This window comes from Emydura macquarii, unplaced genomic scaffold, assembly GCF_026122565.2.
Source record: "Emydura macquarii macquarii isolate MOO-44397 ecotype Brisbane River unplaced genomic scaffold, CSIRO-AGI_Emac_v2 contig_3062, whole genome shotgun sequence".
Classification (NCBI taxonomy): Eukaryota; Metazoa; Chordata; order Testudines; family Chelidae; genus Emydura; species Emydura macquarii.
In genome coordinates this window covers 3908465-3934580 of record NW_027133199.1, presented here as the reverse complement: position 1 = coordinate 3934580, position 26116 = coordinate 3908465, and the positions used below count along the sequence as shown (strand labels likewise).

General features: G+C 40.8%; 1 protein-coding gene across 1 annotated transcript in view; it reads right to left on the bottom strand.

Moving 5' to 3' along the window:
• FBXL5 (F-box and leucine rich repeat protein 5) overlaps nt 1-18635 on the bottom strand; it is a 39155-nt gene extending 20520 nt beyond the window's left edge. The window contains exons 1-4 of the mRNA XM_067530345.1: nt 18479-18635; nt 6277-6492; nt 2630-2725; nt 924-1089 (exon numbers count right to left, since the gene is read on the bottom strand). Coding sequence (XP_067386446.1) covers nt 924-1089; nt 2630-2725; nt 6277-6492; nt 18479-18562 — 562 coding nt within the window. The 5' untranslated portion in view covers nt 18563-18635. The remainder of the gene's footprint in view (nt 1-923; nt 1090-2629; nt 2726-6276; nt 6493-18478) is intronic.
• Between the last annotated feature and the right edge of the window lie 7481 nt (nt 18636-26116).

Below are 26116 nucleotides of genomic sequence, written 5' to 3'. Positions count from 1 at the left end.
TGGATTAGAGTCTTCAATTCTTCAATCTGTTCATGAAAATCTAAAACTTGAAGGTGGAACTTCCTTACCTTTTGTAGTCAGTTTCATGAAGATGTGCTATATTTACTATCTCATTACAATATTCCTGGTGTCGTGGAACAACACACGAGCCTCCTCCCAGGCTGACTAGCCCACCTTCTCAGCTATGAGGTACTTCTGAATGACTATTTTTTACATGGAAGATTTTATTGCTGCTCCAACATTCAGATTAAATCAGCAACAGGCCCTTATCAAGCGACCCATCCTATACTAAGATTCATAAAGAAAAGCAAGGTAGTGTTCAAGAATTGTCCAAATTTCATTCTAAAAGTCAAGATGAAGTTTCACTTTATTCACATTCATCTTACAGATGCATTTTTCTGACCCTCTCCTTCTCTACTTATCCTTCCCTGCTGGTTCCTTGGACGAGACAGGCCAAGGGGGAATTGTGTTACCTGGGATACTGTCAGCTAACTGACTCTTGTTCTGCTCTCTGTTGAGGCTATCAACTGAGAAACCTCCAGACCCTACCTTCAACCAGGCAGTGAAGGCAGGGTCTGGAAACAGAAAATACAATCTGAAATTGAAGCATGAAATTAAAAGTTAAATATCAGACTGTGCATGTTTGCTATAATTTGGACATTACAGAGAAGGAAAGTATTGCAGGGAGAAGAATAAGATACGCTCGAGTACACACTAACATTGAAACTTCTAAAAAAATCTACAATAGCAATATTCTTCCCAACATATCATTGCAATTTTGAAGACAGACACCATTTTCTTACAAATAAAAACCATGCCTAAACATTCAACAAATGTATAGTGACAACTCTTCACTAGACTGATTTTAGTGGATTATACTTGCAAATTTTAAATTGCTTTCAGTTTAATTAAAAATGGTTCACCTTGATCTGTTTTCTCATCCACAGAGCTCTTCAGCTGATTCCAAAAGCTAAGACCTCTAACAAGTTCGGCAGTTTCCTTCTGTGAGCAGTGTTGATCAATAACTTTCTTTTTAATATCCTTCAGTTCTTCATAAGTAAAATATTCCATCAACATCGGCTGAAAAACCTAAACCAATAAATGCCAGTTATCCACAACCAATACAGTGCTGCCACAATGTATTTAAAATTATATGTATAATTTTTCTAACTTAATGTTTACAACAGGCGTTAAAAAGAAGCAATATGATGCATAGGAATGAATTACCAGGTGAGGAATCAAAAATTCCCAAATTCTAATCCCAAATCTGCCAACAGATGTTTGCATGGACTTGGGCAAGCAAAATTACTGTGGGCTTGTCTACACTTAAAACACTACAGTGGTGCCGCTGTAGTGCTTCAGTTTAGACACCACCTACTTCCCCAGGAGTGGGTCACCCATCGGTGCAGGTAATCCACCTTCCCAATAGATGGTAGCTAGGTCGATGGAAGAATTCTTCCATGGACCTTGTGCTGTCTACATGGGGATTTAGGCCATCTTAACTACGCTGCTCAAAAGGTGTGAATTTTTCACACTCCTGAGTAACGTAGCTGGGTTGGCCTAAATGTCTAATGTAAACCAGCCCGGTTACCTCAGTTTCCTCATACATTAAACAGAGCTAAGAATATGTGTTTAACTCAGAAGATGTTATTAAGATCCTCACATAGAAGACACTAAAGTATTATTATTAATAATACATGAGAATCTTCTCCCTTGAGCAGACTTGGGAGGCTTCACTCTCTCCAGAGGATGTTTCTCAATGTTTGGATAAACAAAACCGAATCAGACTGGTAATACCAGTCTGTATATGTCAAATATACGCAAGCAGCATCTTGAGAGAAGCTGTTTAATTCATGGGGCACTGGTTTCTAGCATCAAACATTTTTTGGTTTTGCTTTTAAACGTTTGTAGATCTTTGGCCAGTTTTACTGGATCTTCTTTTAGAGAAGCTATTTTTTAAAAATTGGATGTCACATTTTAAATTTAAGAAAAACAACACTGTATGAAATAATATTCTCTCTACAGTTAAGGTATTCCTTAAGAAAAAAGTTATATTTTTTAAAAGAGAAAGAACATTCCTCAGATACTACAGTCACAGTATGAATAACTAGCGAAACTGTCAAATTAAAATGGTCCATATACATTACTCACTAGTCCCATAATTTTACACAGAAAGTTTAAATTACAGAAACAAACTGTTCAAACATCTTCAAAATTCCATGTTCCATTTCCTAGTGGGGCTAAGAGGCAACCTGTATATCAAATCAGCCATAAAATAAAAAGTAAGTGTGCCTTGAGCTTCTATAGTAATGTCATGTATTCTTCATTTCATAATCTAATTGTACAGTGAAATCCTATACAATTCACTGGATGTAAATACTTATCAAAAAGGCTAGTCATGTCAAAACCAGCTGACTGTGGCTATACCTGACATTTTAAATTATTTAATAAATATGAGAGAGACAAAGTGGGTAAAGTAGGATCTTTTATTGGACCAACTTCTATTGGTGAAAGAGACAAGCTTTCAAGCTTACACAGAGCTCTTCATGTGTCAAGACCTGAAGAGCAGCAGCTCCAAACACTCAGATAAGAAAACTGGTATAGTCTTTAAGAGATGAGTTCTACGCACCTCCTCCTCCTCTTTCATGTGAGGAAGGAAATCCCTGGTGAAGGCTTCCAACCTCTCTTTTAGCTGTTTAGCATAGTTTAGCTGTTCGTATTCATTCTGAAAAGAAAAAGTATAAGTTAACCGAAAAAGCTCCTCATACTGTTTAAGAACTGAAATGTATACCCTACCTCCCAAGATACAGCCACTTCTGGAAAGGCTGAGTTAATTTTTAGAACATACAAAAAATGGTTAAACTTTTGGTATAGAGATCATTCAGATATTTCTTACTCTAGCAGATGTCTTTTGCATTAGAAAAAGTTGTAATTTATTTCTTCTGTCACAATCTAAAATGCATTATGTCATTTATCAGAAACAGCAGATCTTGATAACTAACTCCAAGTCTACAAATCCTGAAGAATGGATGACATAACATTTTTTCAGAGATGTCATATGTTCATATTAACAACTTCATTATTTTAAATATATATTATAGTATATTATACTTGAAGTACCACAAACACAGCTAATTACATTAATCAACGTAAGTACACTGTGATGCAGCATCCTTGATTTTTTTAATCTTGTTTGTTCACTTCTTTGCTATTTCACAACAATTAATAATCCAAAACAGGTCTCTCCATCACTAATCAAATTAACAAATACTATATTACTGTAATTCTAGTCTACTTTTGAATTATCTGACTTCTAATTATATTTAAATAATAATTAAATAATGATAATTAAATTTTGCAATTGCTTAGAGTATTAAGACTATTTTGATTGGTAGGCTTTAATCTACAGCCACCACACCAAAAAAGTTCAAAATAATCAAAGATAAATGTAATCTAAATAATTTCCATGTGTTCTACATGGAATTCTGCAACTAGTTATCTAGCGTAGCTCTGTATTTTCATTATAAAAACTCTACATGAATTAACCTAACATCCCAGTTAAATCACAACCCGTAGTTTTACAACTAAATGTGCTGTAGAGAAACTTACTTTCAAACAGTCAGTTTTTTAAATAAATACATTTCTTTAAATGTTGTGGCTTATTTGCTACCCTTTTCTCATCTATGAATGTTTCCTTTTCTAAATTCCAGTAATAAGAATCTGGCCCTGTAGTCTGTCTGGATTGTGACAGAAGGAAGTTCTTTACAGTGAATTTTGCAATTGTATTGCAGGGGGAGAACCCAACCTTGCATCATCAAGAATTTTTTCTGGGTTATTTTGGCCAGGTTTTTTTTTCTCTGTTGAAAATGAAAAATAAATAATGCAAGGCTAATATCCTTGTTCTGTTGAGCTACAATACCCAATAGGTAGACTTAAAAGGACTCTACCAGAGAAATTTTCAGGACTGTGTATTATAGCCAATATCAGTAACTTGGTCATGGGCTCAGATACAACTTTGTCATGTCAATTTCAGCCAATTGCTTTGGAAAAGTCAGGCTAGATTCACAAAACTGTGGTGGTACCCTCCCTCCAAGTGGTTCAGGCACTCACCTGGGATGTGGGAAAACAAGGTCTGAATCCCCATCCTGGTGCAGGGATTTGAAGCCAAGTTTCCAACTTCTCAGGTGAGTTCCCTAGCCACCAGACTATTGTTATTCTGCAGAGGTTTCTCAATCTCTCCTGTTGAAGCTATTCCCCTCTGTACAAACAAACATTCACTGGAGCAGTGACTGAACTTGGGTATCCCTCCTCCCCAACGAGTGCCCTAACCACCAGGTTACACAGCCATTTTCACGCTCTCTCTCTGGACCAATTCATGCTTAATTATTAATATGAATTGGAACTGCTTTCACAAGAGACTGACACCAGAATAGTTAATAGTCTGGTGATTAGAGAACTCCCCTGGGATGTGAGAGAACTAGGTTTAAGTCCTTGTTTCAGAGTAGGGTTTCAAATGTAGGTCTCCCACATCCTGTGAGAATGCCCTAACCACCAGGCTATTGGGTATAATGGGAGCATCCATCTTTCTGTTTTGTGACTCTAGCCATTCATTTAATTTGTTTTTATTGAAAAATGGTTAAAAGTGCCCAAAATTTAGACAAAATGTTTAATTTGTGATCAAAGTTGTTTTATTTTGTTTTGTTTTTACATGAAATGAAGTTTTCCAACTTTTTGGTTAATTGAAAAACTCAAAAAAAAAAATCAGTTTTGGGTTCACCTGAAACAATTTCTTTCCTTCAATTCTTCAGAACTGCCAGTGATAAAATATATATATTTGCCAGCTATAATGATTAGTACAAAACATGTAGGTTATACATGTCTGGCTACAACTTCCTATTTGGGCAAAACTCAAGTAAGTGATGAATCAAGCTCAGAATAAACAGGTTTCAACAGCATCATCAAGCAACCAGAGTCACTTCTTAGGAAAGGCTGCAACTGAATTTCCACTACAAACCCAATTCTACCCTCCCCCATCTCTGCTTGTGTGTGTGTGTCATACTGGCCTCCAAACTGGCAATTTACACCAGGGGCTAAGGTAAACTATTTCTACAAAATGTGAGGTGAATTGGACAAGGAGTTCCCTAAGTGACAACCATAGAAATATTGTTTAGAGTTCAAAAAGTCTGACCTTTTTGACACTTGGTAGCAACAAAAACAGAAAGGAGAGGAATACAGTCTATTTGTCTCCATTTACTGAGAACTAGCATCCAGAACGACATTTAGTGACTATGATCAAATGTGGTAAGTTAACATTTTTAACGTAACTACCAAGCATCTGCTCTGGCAAGTTGAATATAGGATGTCAAACGATCAATGGAGATCCAAGTTTTCATTCCAAAAAGTGAAGTAGATAGAGTCAGAGAAAAAAGAAGAATGGGAAGGGCGCAGGAGAGGAAATTCCACATTTGGCAGTGAGAAAAAAAATATTTGCCAAAGGATGATTTGAAAACAAACCAAAAAGTTGGCAATCTTTACAGCAACTCAGCTTGGAATGTTAGTAGCAGTCCTGGGCAAAATGGATTAGTGGGCCAAGTGTAGGAGATGTAAAAGAGCACAATAAATGTAATTATCTCCATATAAGAAATGCGTATATCTTTAGAAAACAAAGAATTATATTACTCAGGCTTTTGGGGCATATTACTAAAAAAGTTATGGTCTCAGTAAGCAGAAACTGAAGTGCATATTTCATCAATCAACAGTTAAATTAATCGTATTTTAAATTTTTAGTTTTAAATTTTGTGATTTAAAAAAGTCTCCAAAATCTCCCTGATTACTTACTAGTAATCTTTTAGGTATTCCTCCCTGTTCACAACTATTCTCTTTACAAACAAAAATACTGTGTCAGCAGCATTGTTTTGCTCTGTAGCATTTTAATCTCTTATCTGTCTAATATATGTATTTCTTTATATATAAGTCTAACAATCTCTGTTATTTATTTATATTCAAGTTATAGATCTAATATATAATCAAAGACAGAGAAAGATTCATTTAACAGCTATGCTAAATGACGAAACTTGTACTTAAGTTTCTGCTTACTGAAACCATAAAGTTGTAGTAACTTGCTAAGAAAGCCTGAGTACAATTCAGTTGTCTTCTAAAGTTTCTCATTAAATAAAACAAGCAAAAGCAGCCTAATGAGTAATATTAGCAAGTTTCCCTTATGATACAACTAAAGGCTACACAAATACTTCTTTTAGCCTATTTTTGGCATCTTACCTTCACATTCTTCAACCCTTTCTCAAAGAGACTAAGCATCTCTGAGAGTTTGTTGTCCGAGTGCACGTTATACACAGTCCGACTGCGCTGTTGAAGTAAGCCAATGATGTATTCATTTTCAATCTGCTCATGCATTTTAAATTCCTTGAATGTGGCATACAGTGATTGCAGAAGAGCCCGAAAATCATTGTTGTTGGAGAAGTTGGTTTTGGAAAACTAGAAGAAAGAAAGGCTAATTTTCCCTCTGGAATATTTTTATCCCAGCAAGTCAATCTAGCTTCTAAAGTACATACAACTCCTATTTTTCATATGCACTGTTTGTCCCTAATCCCAGTTTTAAATTCAGTAGGTAAATAACCCATTCCATAATAGGATACTGACACACCTAAACTAAATCAGTTGAACCATATTCCATTTTCTACAGAAAAGTTTGGGACAGTTTTCAAAAACAGGCCAATGCTGATTAACTCTGCTTTCATTGAAATCAACCATTGACTTCAATGAGAGCAAAGTTAGGCCAAAGCTGAGCATTTCTGAAAATTCCATTCTTCGGGCTCAGTATATAAGTCACAAATTCAAGGTAAATGGTTATAGAACAATTATACAGAATTCATGATCTGGTACCCTATTTTAGATTTATTTTACAGTTTAGCTAAATGCTAAATTAGCCTACAATTTAAGACGACCCAGCAGATTTCCAGGAAATCAGTTACCATTATTTCTAACACTTGTACCACCTTACCTACTGTAACTAAGTTAGTATTTATTGTAAGAATATCCATATTAAACTCACTTTTGAAAACTTCAGCAGAACCCGTCATTGTTTTAGTATCTTCATAAGTGATTGTTTTTGCCATTTTAGTATTACTTGTCAGCAGGAATACAATGACAATGACAACTAAAAAAAGCTACACAATCTCCAAACTAGAAAGATTTTTGTAAATACCTGAAGCATGGTTCTGCTTCGTGCTATTTAATACATCTGGACATCTGACAGCATAAAACTAAAGCATCCATACTGAACACTACTAACCATGAAAAATTATATTTACATATCAAGTAACTATTGTTAAAATCCTTATTTATTATGGTTGAGATTTTCAAAATCAAGTAAGAATTTAATCACACAATTACCTTCAATTTCAATGGTAGCTGCATGCCTGAATCCCTTACTAGGCTTTGAAAATCTAAACCCATGTTTTAGAAATGTTACAAGCTACTGGTAACAAACTGAACTGAATTGCTAATGCTGCAGAAAGAACATGAAGCAGTACTTATCCTGAGTAGAAGTGTCTTTGCAAAAAGTGTATATATTTACTATGCAATATTTAAGCAATGGTTTCCACTTCACCCTCTTAAAATGTTTATGTAAAATGTATATACTGGAAAAATCCCTTGAAATAACGATTTTCAGTTTTAGCAAAGTGAGCCAGAAAGCCAGCACATTCAAAATTATATTTAAATAGGGAAGAAAATAAAAAAAGAATACAAATCCTGTGAAGTTTGAAAATTAACAGCAATGGTCATCCAAACAACGATAACATTTTGATAGAGAACTTTTAATAAAAGGAGATATTAAGAATTTAAGACATTTGCATTTTTATTGTAATATCTTATGTTATCATACAGTGGATGCAAGAAATACACTGATTTCTTTTAGACAACTGTAATCCTAAATAAACAAAAGGACAGTAGCGGAGGAGGAATTAACTTGTAAGTAGCAAGTTGAAAGCTTTCCCTAGTAACCATGTTAATAAATTGATGTTTTTATTTATTCAGTTTAACTTTTCATTTAATAAAAGTACATGTTCTAGTTTTTAAAAGACGGTTTACGTAAAAAATAGACAAAATTTATCTTAGTTTTGCCAAACTGCACAGTGAAATTAATCGACTGACCAGTACCACTGCTCCTACTCAAAATCTATCGGAAGCAATAAGACTTATAAATCAATTTAAAACAAAAACAAACAAACAAAACAACTATCTGCTATTCCCTACGAAAGCTATGAGTAGTTGCAGACACAGGCAATGGAGTTATTCATGGAAGCTACTTTTCATGAAAAAAAGCTGGGAGACGGGTAGATCTGCCTAGCAACCAGAAGAACATAAAGGAAAAGGAAGAGTATCTGAGCCAGTCTCCACCTTGGAACAACGAGAAAGAGGGCAAAGTTTCTTCTCCTTCCAATCAACTAACACAGACATCTATTAGTCAGAGATTGACATGAGCCTTCAGCCAGGGCTTCAAGCCAGCATTCCTGGAAGAAATCCTTACACTTTTTTCCTTGCCAAGCAGCCAAGAAACTGATCTAATATTTGCCCCAGATCTCACTGAGGCGGCTTCATCATCCTCATCTTTTGACTTTATTTCAGAAAGAACTTTTATTCCTCTGAATAGACAGTGGGTGATCATTTGGAAGGACTTGAAACATGTAACACCAAATATTCGGAGATCACAGTTAAGATTTCTGGTCAGTTGATGGCTACCAACCAAACAAAAAAAAGTTAGTCTGGAGCTCTGCATAACATAGCAGTACAACACATGAAAAATATGCATATATGCTTTGTTATAATTGCTATGGGAGCCATAACACTGAAGATTTTACATTAATAAAAGGAAATGCAATCATAATGCTGAACTAAGTTTTATTTAGATTTAATAATGCATTATCCAGCTTGTGAATTGAGCACGTCCCTGCACGACACGGATAACAAAAAGATCAAGACTTCTCAGGGGAAATGAGTAACAACAGAAATATTTTAATTTACTTAATCATGAGATATGGGAACAGAGGAGCCTCTATATGTATAACAATAGTGATAATACTTCCACACCTAAACTAATAGTATGTATGCAATCCTTCCCATAATTTTACAAGGCAACTCAAATACTGTAAAAGTAGAATGTAATTCTAGTTTCCAATGCCGTATTGTCACTTTCTTGGCAACCCATAGTGATGCAAGTGAAACATTTTGAATGGCTGCCAAGTAATTATGCAACTCCAGGTCAGCATAGCCTATAGTATATTACAAGCTGTACTGTGCATGAGCGCAATGATTCTGTCACTTATTAGACGTTTACCTAACCTCAGTAGAAATAGTAAACAGGATAACATTAAACTTCTCCTTTTAATATATTTTAGCTGAACAGATAAAGGACATATGTACACCACAGAAAAATATAAATTTCATTCTACATTATTACATGGTGGCTGCCCAAATACAAATAAAAATGAGATCTTGGCCCATAGAAATCCTTCTCTTCAGAACAGTTCTGAGATTAGGGGATGGAGGGATCTTTCTCCCCTTCTACTGCAGTATTTTTTTCAGCCCAGAGTACTCTCAGGACTTTTCTCTGGCCATGGGGTAGACCCACAATACCACCTTTTGCAAAGGCATGAGAGCCCCTACGCTTCAGAGTCTTTGGGCTGCAGCCGCAATCCCCGCACTGCTATTTTTAGTGCTCTCCCCACCCACTAATGTGAGTCCATCTACCTGAGCTGGAACAATCACTCCAAGCTGCGCTACAGACATACCCCAAGTTGTTCAGGTCAAAAACTAACAGTAGACCAGACAGCAGACCAAAACCCCTAAGAAATCTTTGGATTTCTCCAAACCAGTCATCAGAAAGAGATCTACTCGGTTTAGATATCAAAGTCAACAATCTCATTATCCCTGTTGTACAGAGGGGGAGAGGTGAGATAAAGTAGATAAGTGATTTGCACAAAGCTACATACACAGCAAGTCAGTGGCAGAGCCAGAATTAGAATTCAGCAGTTCCTACCTCCACTTCTTGAGCTCTTTCTAATAACATCACTTCTCCTAGATAAAGGAGTACAGCACTTCAAGTTGAAAGAGCACAGAACTCATTTTAAATTTTCCCCTTATTTATTCCTCTAATACCATCTTAATGTATTTTAATTTGATTTTTAAATAATGATTTTCCTTATGCTTTCAACATTTCATTCATCTTGAACAATGAAAACAGACTGGTCAATTTCACACTCTGGTTCTGGTGTGGTAGTAAAAGGTGGTAGTGATAGCATACCCTCACCAGAGGCAAAGGATGGTCTTGTGGTTGAGACACTGGACTAGGGGGGTGGCTGAGGAAATCTAGGTTCAGTTTCTGACTCTGCCACTTCCTGTAGGCAAGTCACTTAGTCTCTCTGTGCCTTAGTTCCCCCATCTATAAAATAGGAATAATAGCACTTCCCTACCTTACAGGGATGTTGAAAGGATAAATACATTAAAGCTTGTGAAGCATTCAGATACTACAATAATGGGAACTATGTAATATCTAAGATTTGAGAGACATTCAGATATAGTAATGGAGACCAGATAAGTACCTAGATACTGTAAGAGTATTAAATTCAATGCATTCCAAAGTTTTCACTATTTCTTTTTAAATTTTACAAAAAACATTTTTCTTTATATTGATTTTTACACATTTTTAAAACAAATTAAATGTAATGTAAACTAACTGACAATGTCTCTTTAAGCATGCCAGACAAGTTAAAGCTAAATAAAAATATAACACCTATAATCTTAAATAGTGCATTGCAATACATACCAGTAGTCAATTTCAAGTCTATGTTTTAAAACATGCAGTCTAATGCAAGAAAAAATAAACTGATCTGACAGTTGGAAGTCTATGTGCTCTATTAATCTAAACTGTCTTCCAACTGACAATATATTGCTTTTAAGATAGTCTCAATTAACAATACACAAGTTAGCTGATACTTAAAATTATCTGTAGTCATTTAAAATTTAATTTAGTAACACTGTAAAGTAGGTTAGGCTTTATATTGCATCCATTTTTTTAAAAGAGTTTAACTACATATAATTCCTGTTTCTTCACATGAACTGGTAGAGCTCAAATCAGAGAACATAAGCAATCTTCTTACTTCTTCTTTTTACTCTTTCAGATTTAACATATTGATTATTCACAAAAAACATGCACCTACTGTCAGATACCACATTATTTTTTCACCTTAACTCAGTGTTTCCAACAGAAATACTTATTTCACCTTTACATAGGAAACAATGGCTTGCAGTCCTTGGAGTCATTTAAAAGTGTGAACTGCCAGGGTAAAGTGGAGGTCATTTCATAATACCCATGCCACTAGTATGTTTAGTATGTCTACGTTATGGGTGCTATAGCAGCATAGCTGCAGCTATGTCACTGTAGTGCCCATAGTATAGATGGTTCCTGCACTGACAGAAAGGTTTTTTTCCATCGATGTATGTAATCTCCCTCCCTGGGCAGCGGTAACCAGGGGCATGACCACAATTAAACCACAACAGCAGCATACCCACAGCGCTGCAGTTGTGCCACTGTAACACCTCAGTTTAGACACTAACTAGAGCAACAGGAGAGCTTCTCCCATTGCTGTAGTTAATCCACTTCCCCAAATGGTGGTAACTAGGTCAACTGAAAAATTATTCCATTGATTTAGCATTGTCTACACCAGTGGTTAGACCAGCATAGCTACATCTCTCAGGGACGTGGATTTTTCATGCCCCTGAGAGATGTAGTTATGCTGATGTAAATCTTCAGTGTAGACCAGCCCTTCCATCAACCTAACCATGTCTACATTGGAAGTTACATCGGCTTAACCATGGCACTCAAGGGTGTGAATTTTTAATACATCTAAGCAATGTGGCTAAGTCAATCTAAATTTTAAGCATAAACAAAGCCTTACTGTACCCTTGAAAATTACATCTACATCGTTCAGGGGTTTGAAAAAAACCACACCTTTAACCGACAGTTATGCCGATATACTCCCAAGTTTAGAGACAGCTATGTCGATGGATGCTTCTGTCAACATAGATAACTTTTGGGGAGTTGATGTTCCCACACTAACAGAAAAACCCCTTCTGCTGGTGTAGGCTGCATCTACGCTACAGGGCTATGCCAGCATTGCTTTGCCATACAGTCTCCATAATGTAGACATACCCTTAGAACGATTCTTTCCAAGCACAACAGCAGAAAGGGGAGGAGAGGAAGAAAAAGCTTGCTTTTCTGCCACCAAATTATATTGTCATGCAACTTACTACAACAGTCCCAAAGTCTACATTGCGTAGGCCATATTAGCTATACGCAGACATGCTACTCTGATCTTAAAAGGAAAAGATCTTCTTTTAATTGGTGGTTGATCAGTTTAAATAAAATAGTAAAAATACCAAAAGGAAAAAAGAGCGGGAGGTTTACTTTTTTCTCCTATACATTTTGTTATACTCAAGAATAGAATTATGTGAAGTGCAGGTGAAGTTTGGAAAGTGAAAAGTGACTAAAGACTGCATCCAGAAACAGTTTTCTTGTCTGAATTTTCAAATGAAGCAGTCTTGAGGGAGGGAAAAAAACGTTACTTCTGAACTAACCAGTAGCCATGCAAACTCAGCCTGGAATCTGAAACTCAAGGCTGGGTTCTTTCCTTCTCACATTATCACCACAAATAAAGTTTTCAGTAGACCAAATTATGCCCCCATTGACATCCATGGAGCTCAATACAATTGCATTCAGTAGATTTGTACAGATATAACTGATTGGCCCTGTAAGTGAAATTTAGTAAATAACTATATTGTCAATGTTTGGAAAAAAATGGATTCCAGCTACACTTGTTAGCTCAGAAGGCTTAACATGAATTTAAAAAAAAAAAACAAAAAAAAAACCAGTAAAAGCTTATTGTAGTCACTGTAGACAGATACAGCTTCAATATACCCAGGAAGCAGATCCGAATAAGCTAATATTTTAACTTGTCTTGGCAGACGTTGATTTTTATTTTTTTCTAATTTTGATTATTTTTATCAATTTTTATTTGTAATGTTTTTTCCATTTTTATTTAAGTTTTTTTTTTTCTGTTTCTTACTATATTTTATTTTCACTGTTGTTGGGATTAAGGCAGTGCTGACAGTGGGGCAGCAGGGGGCTCCCTGTGCAGAGGAGGGGCCCAAGACACCAGGTGCAGGAAAGGCACCAGTTGTTTTGGCCTTGAGCAGAAACCTCCAGCTAGTATTGTAAGGATAACGAGGAGTCCTGTACATTGGGGAGGCCATACCGCTGCTAAACCGTTTCTGCCCAGGGACAGCTCCCACATTTATGACTGGTGAATGAGTGAGCGGGACCCTGACAGCAGAGCTCTAGAGGGCTCCCTGCAAGGCCACAGAGCTGGTGATACTGGTTCCCTCCAGGCACAAGGTGTGAGGAAGGCTGGGGTCTTGGCAGGGCACAGCGGAGACACCTTCCCCCCCCCCCCCCCCCAGGGCCGAGAAAAGGAGGATGAGTCCCCAACTGCAGAGAGGCCACCCAGCTGCAAAATGACTCCTACAGGGGAACAGAGCCATTTCAGCAGCAGAATGATCTCTTCTGTGGCCAGGGACCACAAGGACTCTTCCTGGCCAGGACTAAAAGAGGTCTCTGTTCTGCTGGGCCAGGAGAACTGCAGCACCTTGTGCCTGCAGGGATCCGGGTTCACCGGCCCCACAGCCATGCAGGGAGCCCTCTGCTACTCCACTGTTGTGGCCCAGTTCCGTCCAATGACAGCAAGTCTGCAGAGGGTTCCTTCCATGGCCAGTGTCACCCAATCCCTGCCAGTATAAATGCTGTTACCAACTGATTTTTTTTTTGTGGTCAATTTCAGTGTGTCAGCTGAAACTGATGTATAGCTGTTGGTAAACATTAAAATCAAATTCTGCCAAGCCTAATTTTAACATACCACTTATCAGGATAGAACAGTGCCTTTGAAGAAGTCATGAGACCATCAACTAGCCTATGACCTTTAACATATTCAATAACTTTCAATGGTATATTTTTATGTAATACTAGTTAATGCTTGTGTAATACCTTCTACCCAAGGAACTCAAAGCGCTTTACAGGAATTAGTGAATTTATCCTCACAACTCCATTGTACAATGGCTAAATACTATCATTTCTATTTTACAGATGAAGAAACTGAGGCACAGAATAAGGACAAGGCCCTAGGTCACACATCAAAAGCCTGATTCTGGACTCTGTGGTGGTAACTTTACAGTACCTCAGCTTCTAAGGGCTGCAAAGCCACTTTAAACCAGACCACAGAAATCACTGTAGCACAGAGACCTCTCTATTCCCTCAGCATAGGGGTGTGCCAGATGAATGGTAAAAGAGCTGGCAAAATGCACCTTACACTCAACTATTCAAATGCATAGAGCCACCATAAGTCAAAGCAGCTAATCTTAGAGTATGTCCACTGTGATATGCAGGACAGGACTTGTCCATGGCAGAACTCTAAACCGAACTCACAATCCTCCAGCCTGTAACTCAACTACAAGGCTATCCTCCCTTACACATAAAATTATCAATTGTTCTGAGATTCCATTAAAAAGCTTTACTAAAGTTTAATAAAAAGCAACTACATTGAACAAATAAAGACTAAGGCAGACAAAATTTTGTTTTAGAAGGGCTGGTGGTCATGCAGATAATTGCAAAAGTTGGAGAGAGTATAGCGGAGATGGAAACAAACATTTCAGTAATTTGGCTGATTTTCGAGGAGGATATTTTGCATCATTTGCCAATGCAGCCGTTGTGCAGAACAACCTGAACAAAGTAACTATCAACTGGGTGCACTCTTGCAGTAAAAATCCAACACAGCAGCTCATTCTGGTTTCACTTTTGTACCTCTCTCAGTAGCATGACAGACTATTAAGATGTGTCTGCATTAGGATTTTTCAAAAGGTGTATTTCTCAATAGGTGCAGCTCTACCAGTGGACACTGTAGTGAACATACGGCTCAGCCATTTTTACCACTGTGATGCCTGAGCTTTGTCTACACTATAATTTTCACTAGGGGAACTGCACTAGGAAATAACAAATCTAATAATTTATAAATAAAGCTTTTAGTCTCTATATCAAATGTGTATGAAGGATGAGGGGCGAAAAGAAAGTAGTACTAGGGCATGTTTCCACTGCTATGGTGACTCACCATTACAGAAACTGCAAGAATGCTTCTGTCTCCCTTTGCCAGTCAGACAATTCCCTAACATGGGGTCTCCAAGATACTCATGTTGAAATGGGACATTGAGAAAATACCCCACTTTTGCTTAATCCCCCATTTTGGGAGATAATTACAAAAACATACTGAAAACAAAGATACTCTAATAAATTGCAAAGTAAACCCCGACTTTAATGGGTTATTTCAGAGATTATGCACCATGTTATGGGATAATTGCACAATACCTGTGTAAACACTGCACAATACTAATTATAGCCTCTGATTTTTAGAGGGCTGCAGCTTCTCTTCCCTCCTCCTGCCACTCCTGGAGACAGGGGAAGAAGCAGAGATGGCGATGAGGCCATTACTACTAGAAGTGAGGTGGGCAAGCAAGAAGGGAGCCTTGCTAAGGCTATAACTGCGGGGAGTGGGACGAGGCAAAGGAGAAGATTCTGAGGCTGGAGCCAGAGAAGGCAAAATGAAGGAGATGAACTGCCGCTGGGTGATTACAGGAGAAAAGAGGTTGCTGTGGCTGAGATGAGGAAAATCTGGAGCTGCAATTGGGCTGAAAGGATAGAGAATGACAGAACAGGGAGGAAAAAGGGATCTAAAGAGGTGGGGGGAAAATTTGCTGCTGGACAGCGTTGGAAGGAGGGTGAGAAGAGAGCTGAGGTAGATTTCCCCCATATTTTAGATCTCTGATTTACATGAACACAAACACAGTTGAAAGGTTTTATATTAGAAACTAGGTACTATTTTCATGTGTGAATGAAAATATTCTAAAGAGATCAAAGAGAAATGATGAAATCTACGTTATTTTCTAACAGACATAATGAGAAGTTACAGAACTGTCAAGCCAAGATGGAAAAAGGAATGGATGGAGTCACTGAGAATGGCTAGGGGCATGGCTTGTAAGTGGATTCAACTGTCTTGGGATGTTGAAAATGACATAGCAAATGAAGCTGTGAATTGTAAGCTGGCCTGAATTACTTAAATCTAGAAACTTGTGTAAGGACTGTAGGACACCCAATAATGTGGTTCTATATAAACATCATTCTATATAAAGTTAGCTTATCTTATTTTTCTGTCTTAGTAGTGTTGAATTTGCTTGGTGGTTGTTTCTCCTTTTAAAACTAGTTAAGTGTGAAAGCTGCTGATCAACACTGTAGTCTGTTGCTTAGAGTTTAATTATTACCAAACATCAGTACATGAGTTTCTGACTCAACATGCTTACAACTGAATGAAAGAAAGGAAATGAGTGAGCACTGAAATAATGGAAATAATTTTTCTAAAGTGAAATGAAAATATTGTTAAGAGATGTTACGCAGCAAAATAGAAACGATTTAGACATCTTAAAAAGAGCAGAAAAATCAGTTTCTTCACAATCAAGTGTGTCACTGAACAAAATTTTGTCTTTTGAATGAGGATTATTTTAATAATCTTAATAGTGAAATATTTACAATGCCTGTGTTGCCACAAAAATGAAGCCACAATTTAATCATGAAAATCCCTGATCCAAACCATCCAGCAGCATTTCAATTTCAGCTTCAGCCAGGGCATTTTTCACCAGAAAATTTGAAAAGTTTAATCTGTGATTATGCTGAAAGAACCAAAAATAGAGACACTAACTTGAAAAATTGCTTTCAATGTAAATAAATATCGAAGCACCTATCCTTTATGTTCCTCCAGACAGATTTAAAATGTACAGGTTCACTAACATATAATGTGACTAAAGAACAAGAATTAGCGAAAGAACTTAAAAAAAAAAAAAATCAACACTGACATGATTGGTAGACATGAAAGGCAACCTCAGAATAATTATAAATAATTCATACAGTAAAACCTGACTTGATCTGATTAACAAAGAACTGTAACCTCATAAGAGCAGAAGTCAAAAACCAATTCAGAGCAGCTAGGAACTTTTCCACTATCTAGCCAACATGACTGATCTCAAATACAAAGGTCAGAAGTTGAGTCCAGATGAAGAAGCTGAAATATGGCTATCTTCCTTCTCTTTTAACACTGAAAATGGTAAATCCAGATTTGACCACCCCCCCATATCTATTTTGTGAAAGTTGGCCCACAGTTTATTGCATGAAAATGTTGGAAAATTAGAAAGTAAGTTCAAAAGAAACAGGACCATTGAATTCAAGATTGTGTCAATATTTAAGACAACCTACAGTCCTGTACAACCAGTTCAGCATCGCTACCCTGTGCTTTTAGGACATTGTGATTGATTTGGTCAAAATTTTGTAGAAATGTTTAAAAAGTAAATGTGTGAGCATTCAAAGACCAATGCAAAAGAGTGTTAAGGCCTAAGCTAGCAGTACCCTTGGGACTCAAAGGCTGTGTTTTACAGTAGGGGTTCTCAAACTTCTTCACAGTGTGGAGAACACTGTAGATATTATCTCACAGATCCCTTCACAGTGCCTGTACCTGCAATTGTACAGACCACAAGCCTGGCCTCTCACAACAGGCAGCTCATTCGTGATCAGGTTGTGGAAACTAGAGATGACTTACATGAGGAAGTAACATTAAGAAAGTATTTAATGTATTCTTAAAATGACCATCAGCGCAGCTTCAAATGAGAAGAGTCAACAATGTCGGCGAGCAGTGCAGTGCCAGGAGCGGCTCCGCAGGTTGGCAGACCCCAGTTTGGGAATCTGGCATTTACAAAAGCACAAGCTTTTCAATGTAAACAACGAGCTTGCTACGTCTGAGGAATTTACTTCAAGACATGTCACACACAGGCCCTACTCCCGCAGTGGGTCCTTGCACGGGGCATTAATACCTGCCCAGCCCAAGGCCCTCGTAGCGCCCAACTCCATAGTCTGTATACGTCGCTTCCCCTTGTGAAATGGGGGGAGGGAGCCCCCGAAAAAGTTCTGTTCTTCCGGGTGAGAAGAATCGGCAGCGCCTGGCTGGGGGCGTGGCGGGGCGGAAAACGCAGGCGGGGGTGGGGTGGGCCGCAGACGCAGTGACTTCTGCTGGGGCAGGCAGAAGTTGCCGCGCTCGCGGGGCTGGGAGGAGGAGCAGCGGCTGTCGCGTACGGATCGGGCCGGGGTGAGGCGCTCGGCAGCCCGCGGGGGCCGCATGCCCCGGCCCGGGGGAGGGGCAGTGACAGCTGCGCACTCAGTAAATCCTGCCTCCCTCTCCCCTGGCCGGGGGGCGGGCAGGTCCCGTCCCACTCCGCTCCCGCTCCGGCCGCGGGCTCCCCGCTCCTCCCCGCCCGGCACCTTGTCGCAGTAGAGCCCGACTAGCTGCTTCATCCGCCAGTGCGGAGCCGTGAAGACATCCACCTCCTCGGGGAAAGGAGCCATGTTCTCCCCATAGAGACACGCCGTGCCCGGCAGCGCGAACGGCAGCGCCAGGCAGGAGCCCTCGCAACGCAGAGGAACGCTCTGCGCATGCGCCACGCCGGCGCCGCCGAGCCGCTCCGGGAGCGGCCCCGTGCCCCCTCCCCCGGTCACGTGACAGGGGCCGCCCGAAATGAGGCTGGCCGCAGCGCCGCGCTGCGCTGCGCAGAAGCCTTGGCCCCTGGTAGCACTTCAGGGCGCGGTGCGCAGGATGTTTGCCCCCTGCTGGCGGGCTGCCGCTACCGCTAGCGGCCCGGCCTGCTTGAGGGAGGAGAAGGAGACGGGGCGCGGCCTAAGCCCTGAGGCCAACAGGGGCCCTCTGCTGCGCAGAGAGGTATCGCCCTGGGGGGAAAATAACCCACTTTGTGTGGGCGGGGCCGCAGGGCTGCCCGCCCCTGCCCCCCACCCGCGGACTGCGAGCTAGGGCGCCCCCTCGCGGGGCTGTTGTTGCCCCCCTTCTTCCTTCCAGTTCCTTCCAGTCTGTGCCCCGTCCACGGGCTGCTGCCGCAGAGAGAGCAGTGGACGGGGAGGTTCGCACCTGGTCCCACCCGAGGGGTCCCCTGGGTGACCTGGCACCTCCTGCACGGTATCCTGCCCGGGACCAGTGCAGCAGAGCCTCACTCACACTCATGGACACCGACACGCATCAGAAGGCCAAACTCCAGCCCTCAGTTGAGTGTCTGAGCTAGGAAGTTCTGCTGACCTTGGGTTGGGAACAGCAGCCCCCTGCTGCCATCGACAAAGTGCAGACAGACCTCTCCGCACATCCCTGCAGAGAGCAGGGAGGGCAGGCCACCCTGAAGTTATGCAGGATCAATTGCATGTTTCTGTGAGGTTTTGGGAGATAATAGAAGTTGAAGGCACCCATCACAGAGTCCAGCCCTTCATGTCTTAGTACCTGAGCCTGTCCCTTTTATTTTTTTACAATGTTTTCTCTCTTCAGCTGGACAAGCTATTAGTTTGCAAAGTCTCATTCAACTGGATGAAAGCTTAGAGGTTTCATTATTAAATTGGGTGGAATACTTAGAAATTTACTCTACCTGCATAAATCCTAAGTAGGTACCCTGGTTACCAATACCTAAGGAATACAAGAGAGACATTTATGTAGAGGAGAGGTGGGGGCGATTGGACAATCCTTTTTCCCAAGCTGGAGTGAGGGGTCCAATGCAGACTCCGGTCCCACAGCTTTTCAGTGTTTCTATGCCACATAAGACTGGACAAAGCAAGGTGAATATTAATCACATTTAATACCCAAGAGAGGAAGTACAGATGCCTTAGCTTACTCTTTGGGAACTGTGTTGACATAATAGACTTCTGCAAAGACATTTGACTTAGCATTCTGCAACACTCTGACTAAAAAATTTAGTACTACACAAAATCAATGTAGTATACATTAAATGTATTAATCTACAATTTAATAGATTTAAATTAAACAATTTAATAATACATTAAATGTATTAACAATTAATAAGAAGGCTAATGGCATATTGGGCTGCATCAGTAGGAGCATTGCCAGCAGATGGAGGGAAGTGATTATTCCCCTCTATTTGGCACTGGTGAGGCCACATCTAGGGTATTGTGTCCAGTTTTATGCCCCGCACTACAGAAAGGATGTGGACAAATTGGGAAAGTCCAGCAGAGGGCAACAAAAATTATTAGGGGGCTGGAGCACAAGACTTATGAAGAGAGGCTGAGGGACCTATGCTTGTTTAGCCTGCAGAAGAGAAGAATGAGGGGGGATTTGATAACAGCCTTGAACTATCTGAAAGGGGATTCCAGGGAGGATGGAGCAAAGCTGATCTCAAGGGTGGCAGATGACAAAACAAGAAGCAATGGTCTCAAGTTGCAGTGGGGGGGAGGTCTAGTTGAATATTAAGAAAAAGCTTTTTCCTTAGGAGGGTGGTGAAACCCTGGAATGGGTTACCTTGGGAGGTGGTGGAATCTCCATCCTTAGAGGTTTTTAAGGCCCCGCTTGACAAAGCCTTGGCTGAGATGATTTAGTTGGGGGTTAGTCCTGCTCTGAGCAGGGGGTTGGACTAGATGACCTCCTGAGGTCCCTTCCAACCCTAATCTTCTATGATTCTATGAATTTCAAAAAGTAACCGTAAATGGGGAGTCATCATTAAGGATGAGATTTGGTCACGGAAGTCACAGATTCCATGATTTTCCAAGATCTCCATGACTTCTGGGGCAGGGCTGAAGCAGCTCTCAGCCCCGGAGCTGCCACCCAACAGCTGATCGGCCCAGGGTCCAGTCCCAGAACCACTGCCACTGAACAGACCAAGTGGCTGGCCAGCCCCGCAACTGCTCCCACTGAGTAGACCGGCTGGCCAGCCCTGTGGCCACCGCCGCCAAACAGCTGATCAGCCAGCCAGCCCTGGGGCCGCCAAACAACTGATTGGTGGCTAGCTCACTGGAGCAGCTGCAAGCCGCGGCAGCTCTGTTTTCCTCCCTCCTCCAGGGTATTTTTAGTAAAAGTCAGGGACAGGTCGTGGCTTCCATGAATTTTTGTATATTGCCCACGACCTGTCCTTGACTTTTACTAAAAATACCCTGACAGAATCTTAACCTTAATCATCATCCAACAGGGGTGCTTTTACTGGGGTCCCACAGAACAGATAACGCAAAAATTCATGGAGATTAATAAGGACAGATCAGTTCTAGTGAATGATCTAGATAACTTGGTAAATTGTCTTAAACACTGTATTTTTTCATACAGTCAAATGCAAGGTCATACTACCAAAAACAAAGAATGTATATCACCCTTACAGGGTGCAGCCTGTATTTTACAAAGGGGTTTAGAAGTCATGGTGGATAACCAAGAGCAAACACCTAAAAGTGAGAATCTAAAGAAGCTCAATCTATTGTTTATTAAAGAAAGGATTAAGAGGTAACTTGATAAGAGTCCATAAATATCTACAAAGAGAAGATTTCTGATAGTAGATGGCTCTTTAATCTAGCAGAAAAAGGCATAACAAGATCCAGTGACTGGAGGGCTGAAGCTAGACAGACTAGAAATAGGGCACAATTTCTTTAGGAGTGAGGGTAATTTACCATTAAAACAACATGCAGGGATTTGGTGGAATCACCATCACTGAAAGTAAATCAAGATGAGTGTCTGTCCAAAAAATATGCTCTATTTTGCATTTATTTAGGTTATGAGTATGGTACAGGAATCATTTAGTGAAGTTTTGTGCTCTGTGTTATACAGGAGGTCACACCAGATGATCACAATGGTTCGTTCTGGCCTTAAAATCTGTGGGTGAAATCTTGGTTCCACTGAAGTAAATAGCAAAACTCCCACTGACTTCATTGGAGCCAGAATTTCACCCTATGAGTCTAAGGTAGGCTTGGTACACCTGCATCCATTCTGGATATGTTAAGGTTTGAAGTCAATCTACATGCCATGCTCCAGCGACCTAGGGATAAGGAATTAAGTGAAATCTGGACAAACGTATCATAAAACCAGCTGAAGTGTATAGATTACTTTGTCTCATGAGTTTATCAGGACCAAAACTGCAAAAAAGTGGTATCATTTTCTGAAGTGAAGCTACCTGAGAATCATGCTTACCTGGGAAATATATTGAGGACAGCAAGTCACTCTGCCAAGTTTCCACCACAGCATCAAGAGTTCTCCTAAAGACAGATGATTAACAGATTCTATCTTCATCAAAATGAATCAATTACCAACTAGTGCAAGCAGTTTGGCATACTGTGATATAACTAAAGAGGTAATACTTCATGCGTTCAATGAAGACTTGGGGATGTACTACAAGAGAGGAAAACAGAGGTATATATCCCAGGTGCTCACATCCACAGACAAGCTCTACACAGGATGACAAAGGGATTTCTACAAAAAAAATGTTATATAGATGTTTGGTTGTGAGCATTTCCATCAATATGGAGGGCAGAAAATTTACAAGGTTTAATCCATTTGGTTCTGATTACAATTGATTACAGACCACAAGGCAGTTTTCTTCACCAGGAAGACTTTATAATCTATTTTATCATAACAAAATCTTCTTGCCAGAATCCATGGAGAAATGAAAAGACATGGACAACACTTATGTCACCCATACTGATTATGTTGTAAGACCATCTGAGAGTTAGAATGTGAGAATTCTTGTTATGAAGTTAGTGCTTTAATTGTTGTGTATTCCTTTGCAGTTTATTCTTTGCAATGATGTTGTAGCCATGTAGGTCCCAGGATATTTGTGAGACAAGGTAAATGAAGTAATATCTTTTATTGGACAATTTCTGTTAGGCCTTGTCTACATAGAAAGTTTTGTCGATGCAAGTTACAGCGGTGATCAAAAAGCACTCTAATTACAATGCTTGTGCCTGTCCACATAACACTCATTGTGTCACTGAAGCGCATCCACAGTTGGTGCACTAGCATCGACAGTGAGAGCAGTTCACTGTGGGCAGCTATCTCACTGTGCAAGTTGCCATTTTGTGCCACAAGGGATTGTGGGAAGACGGAGACGATCACAGTGCATCATTGGTGCGGGCTCAACATCCTATGATGCAGTGATTTCCGTCCCATCATTTCATGGATTACTGACTGCGTTTCATGGCAGGTCCCAGTTTCCTGAGCACCCACTGTCTCTCTCTATAAGGATGGATCCTACATTGTTTTCCACTGTTGTTGTCAGTGTTCTGAACACATCACAGTTGGTCATGCAGTATATTATCAGCTCCCAATTAGCACTTGAATATGAAGTGCCTGACCTGCTGTGTGCCATGCAAACAAACAATGCCGGATTACTCTTTGCATTCATGAAGCATCTGCACATGGTGCACTGCTGCTTTTGGACACGTGAAAGAAGCACCGAGTGATGGGATTGCATTGTTAGGCAGGTCTGGGTTGACAAGCAGTGGCTGCAGAACTTTAGAATGCACAAAGCCACCTTCATGGTGCAGAGCTGACCCTTGCCCTGCGGTGCAAGAACACCAGAATGGGAGCTGCCCTCTTGGTGGAAAGCATATGCAATCACTGAGTGGAAGCTGGCAAGTCCAGACTGCTACCAGTCAGTCGCTAATCAATTTGGAATCAGGAAGTCCACCGTTCCAGCTGTGATCGCACATGTGCAGATCCATTAATCGCATTCTGCTATGAAAGGCTGAGTCTTGGAAATGTGCATGAAATAGTGGATGGCTTTGCAGCAATGGGATTCCCTAACTGTGGCAAGGCGATAGATATCACGTATATCCTAATTTTGGCCACGGACCGTCATGCAACAGAGTACATCAATAGAAAGGGATACTTCTCCATGGTACTGGAGGTACTTGTGGATCACCGTGGACATTTCACTGACATCAATGTGGGTTGGTCAGGGAAGGTGTATGACGCACACATCTTCAGGAACACTGGCCTGTACAGAAAGCTGAAAGCAGGGCCTTTCTTTCCAGACCAAAACATTCCAATGAGGGATGTTGAAATGCCCATAGTGATCCTGGGAGACCCAGCCTACCCCTTGCTGCCATAGCTCATGAAGCCCTATACGAATAACCTGGATAGCAGCAAGGAGTGCTTCAATAACAGGTTGAGCAGATGCCAAATGACGGTTGAATGTGCATTTGGCAGATTAAAAGCTCACTGGCGATGCTATTATGGCAGGTTAGACCTAAATAAGGAAAATATTCCCATGGTTATAGTCGCCTGCTGTGTGCTCCATAAAATTTGTGAAACTAAGGGTGAAAAGTTTCCCCGGGTGAAATGCAGAGGCAGATCACCTTGCGGCTGAATATGAACAACCAGGTGTCAGGGCTATTAGAGGGGAACAACAAGGGGCCATTCAAATCAGGGAGGCCATGAGGAACTATTTTGGAAATGAGCGCCAATAAGGGGTCTTTGTAAACAACACAGTACCATGCTATAACTGCTATCAGCTTGCACTGTGTATCAATATGAGGTACAACCACTGTATGCAAGAGACAAATAAAGATTGTTTATTCTTCACAGAGGATGTCGTTATTAAATAACAGTTATTCACAACACACACAAAAAGCTGGACTGGAAGGGAGAAAGCAGTGAGGTGTGTCATAGCAGTGTGAGCTATGGCAGCTGGGTGAATATCAAGTTATTGTTCTGGAGGCTGTCTGAAAGGGTGATTTGAACGGGATACCGAGATGGGCTGGGAGTTTGGGCACTCAAGCTGGGGGAAAAGGTTCTGGTGGTTGTTTGGGGTATTGATGCAGGTAGATGGGAACAAAATTTCAAACTGTGCCACTATTTTCCACAGGTGGGGGCATAGATGCCAATATCTCACTCCTGAGAGTAAGCAGGGATGCTGGGGTGCATCTCCTCCATGCAAGCAGCTTCAAACCAAGTCCCTATGCTGCTTGCCTGTGTGCCACTTTCTACCACCAATTTCCTACAATGAGGGAAGAAACAAAGCAGCTCTACCAAGGAATCTCCAGCAGAGGATTGGCAAGTACCTCCAGGAAAGTTTCTTGCAGGATTCCTGTGAAATCTCAGTGTGCATTAACACACTTTTCCGCTGCACTGCCTAGCTGAACAGGGGAGTGGGAAACACATGCAGACACAGCTACTCTTGTGCATTTCTATCCCTTCACCCAGCTGTATAATGCAACAAAGCAAAGGACAGCTGTTTTCATGTAACCGAGCAGCATCAGCTCAAAAAAATCACTTGCCTGAGCTCCCCTCTCCTGCATCCTACACGCCAGAGCTGTAGGGCTGGGACTGGCTTGAACCATCTGGGGTCAAGAAGAGGTCCTGGCTTCCTATGTCAGCAAATGACCCAGTCCCCTGCTCTGTATCGTCCTCCATCTCAACCTCCCCGTCTACGACTTCTTCGTCGGGGCTGAGTCCAGTGTCCACTGCCCTCAGGCCTGTGGAGATATCCACAGGTCTCCTGGTGGTGGAGGTGGGGTCACTACCAAGGATGGCTTCCAGTTCCTTATAGAAGTGACAGGTCTTTGGCTGTGCACCAGAGTGACAGTTTGATTCCCTAGCCTTTTGATACTCCTGCCGAAGCTCCTTGATTTTTGTACGGCACTGCAGCATGTCCTGTTCATAGCCGTTCCCTGCCATTAAATGAGAAATTTGACCGTACATATCAAAGTTCCTTCAGCTGGAGCAAAGCTGAGACTGCACAGCCTCCTCTCCCCAAATGCCAATAAGATCTAGAAGCTCCGGTGTTCTCCAAGTGGGAGAGCGTTTGGTGCATGGAGCCGCCACGGTCAGCTGGAAAGATGAGATGTGAGCTCTCCACACCGACCAAGCAGAAAGTAGAATTTCAAAAATTCCCTGGACTTTAAAGCAGGAGGGGCTGATAGCTGCAGGATAGTGGAGTTCAAACTGATGGCCAGAACGGTCAGGATGGGCATTGTGGGACACTTCCTGTAGGCCATTTACCGTGACGTAACCAAGTGTGATGTTTGCACTGACATTTTATCGCTAGAAGTTTATTTGCAAAAAGCTCTACCCCTCTTGTCAAGGTGGTTTTATTTTGTCACAAAACCAGGGGAGTTGGGTCAGGGGGTAGAGGAGGG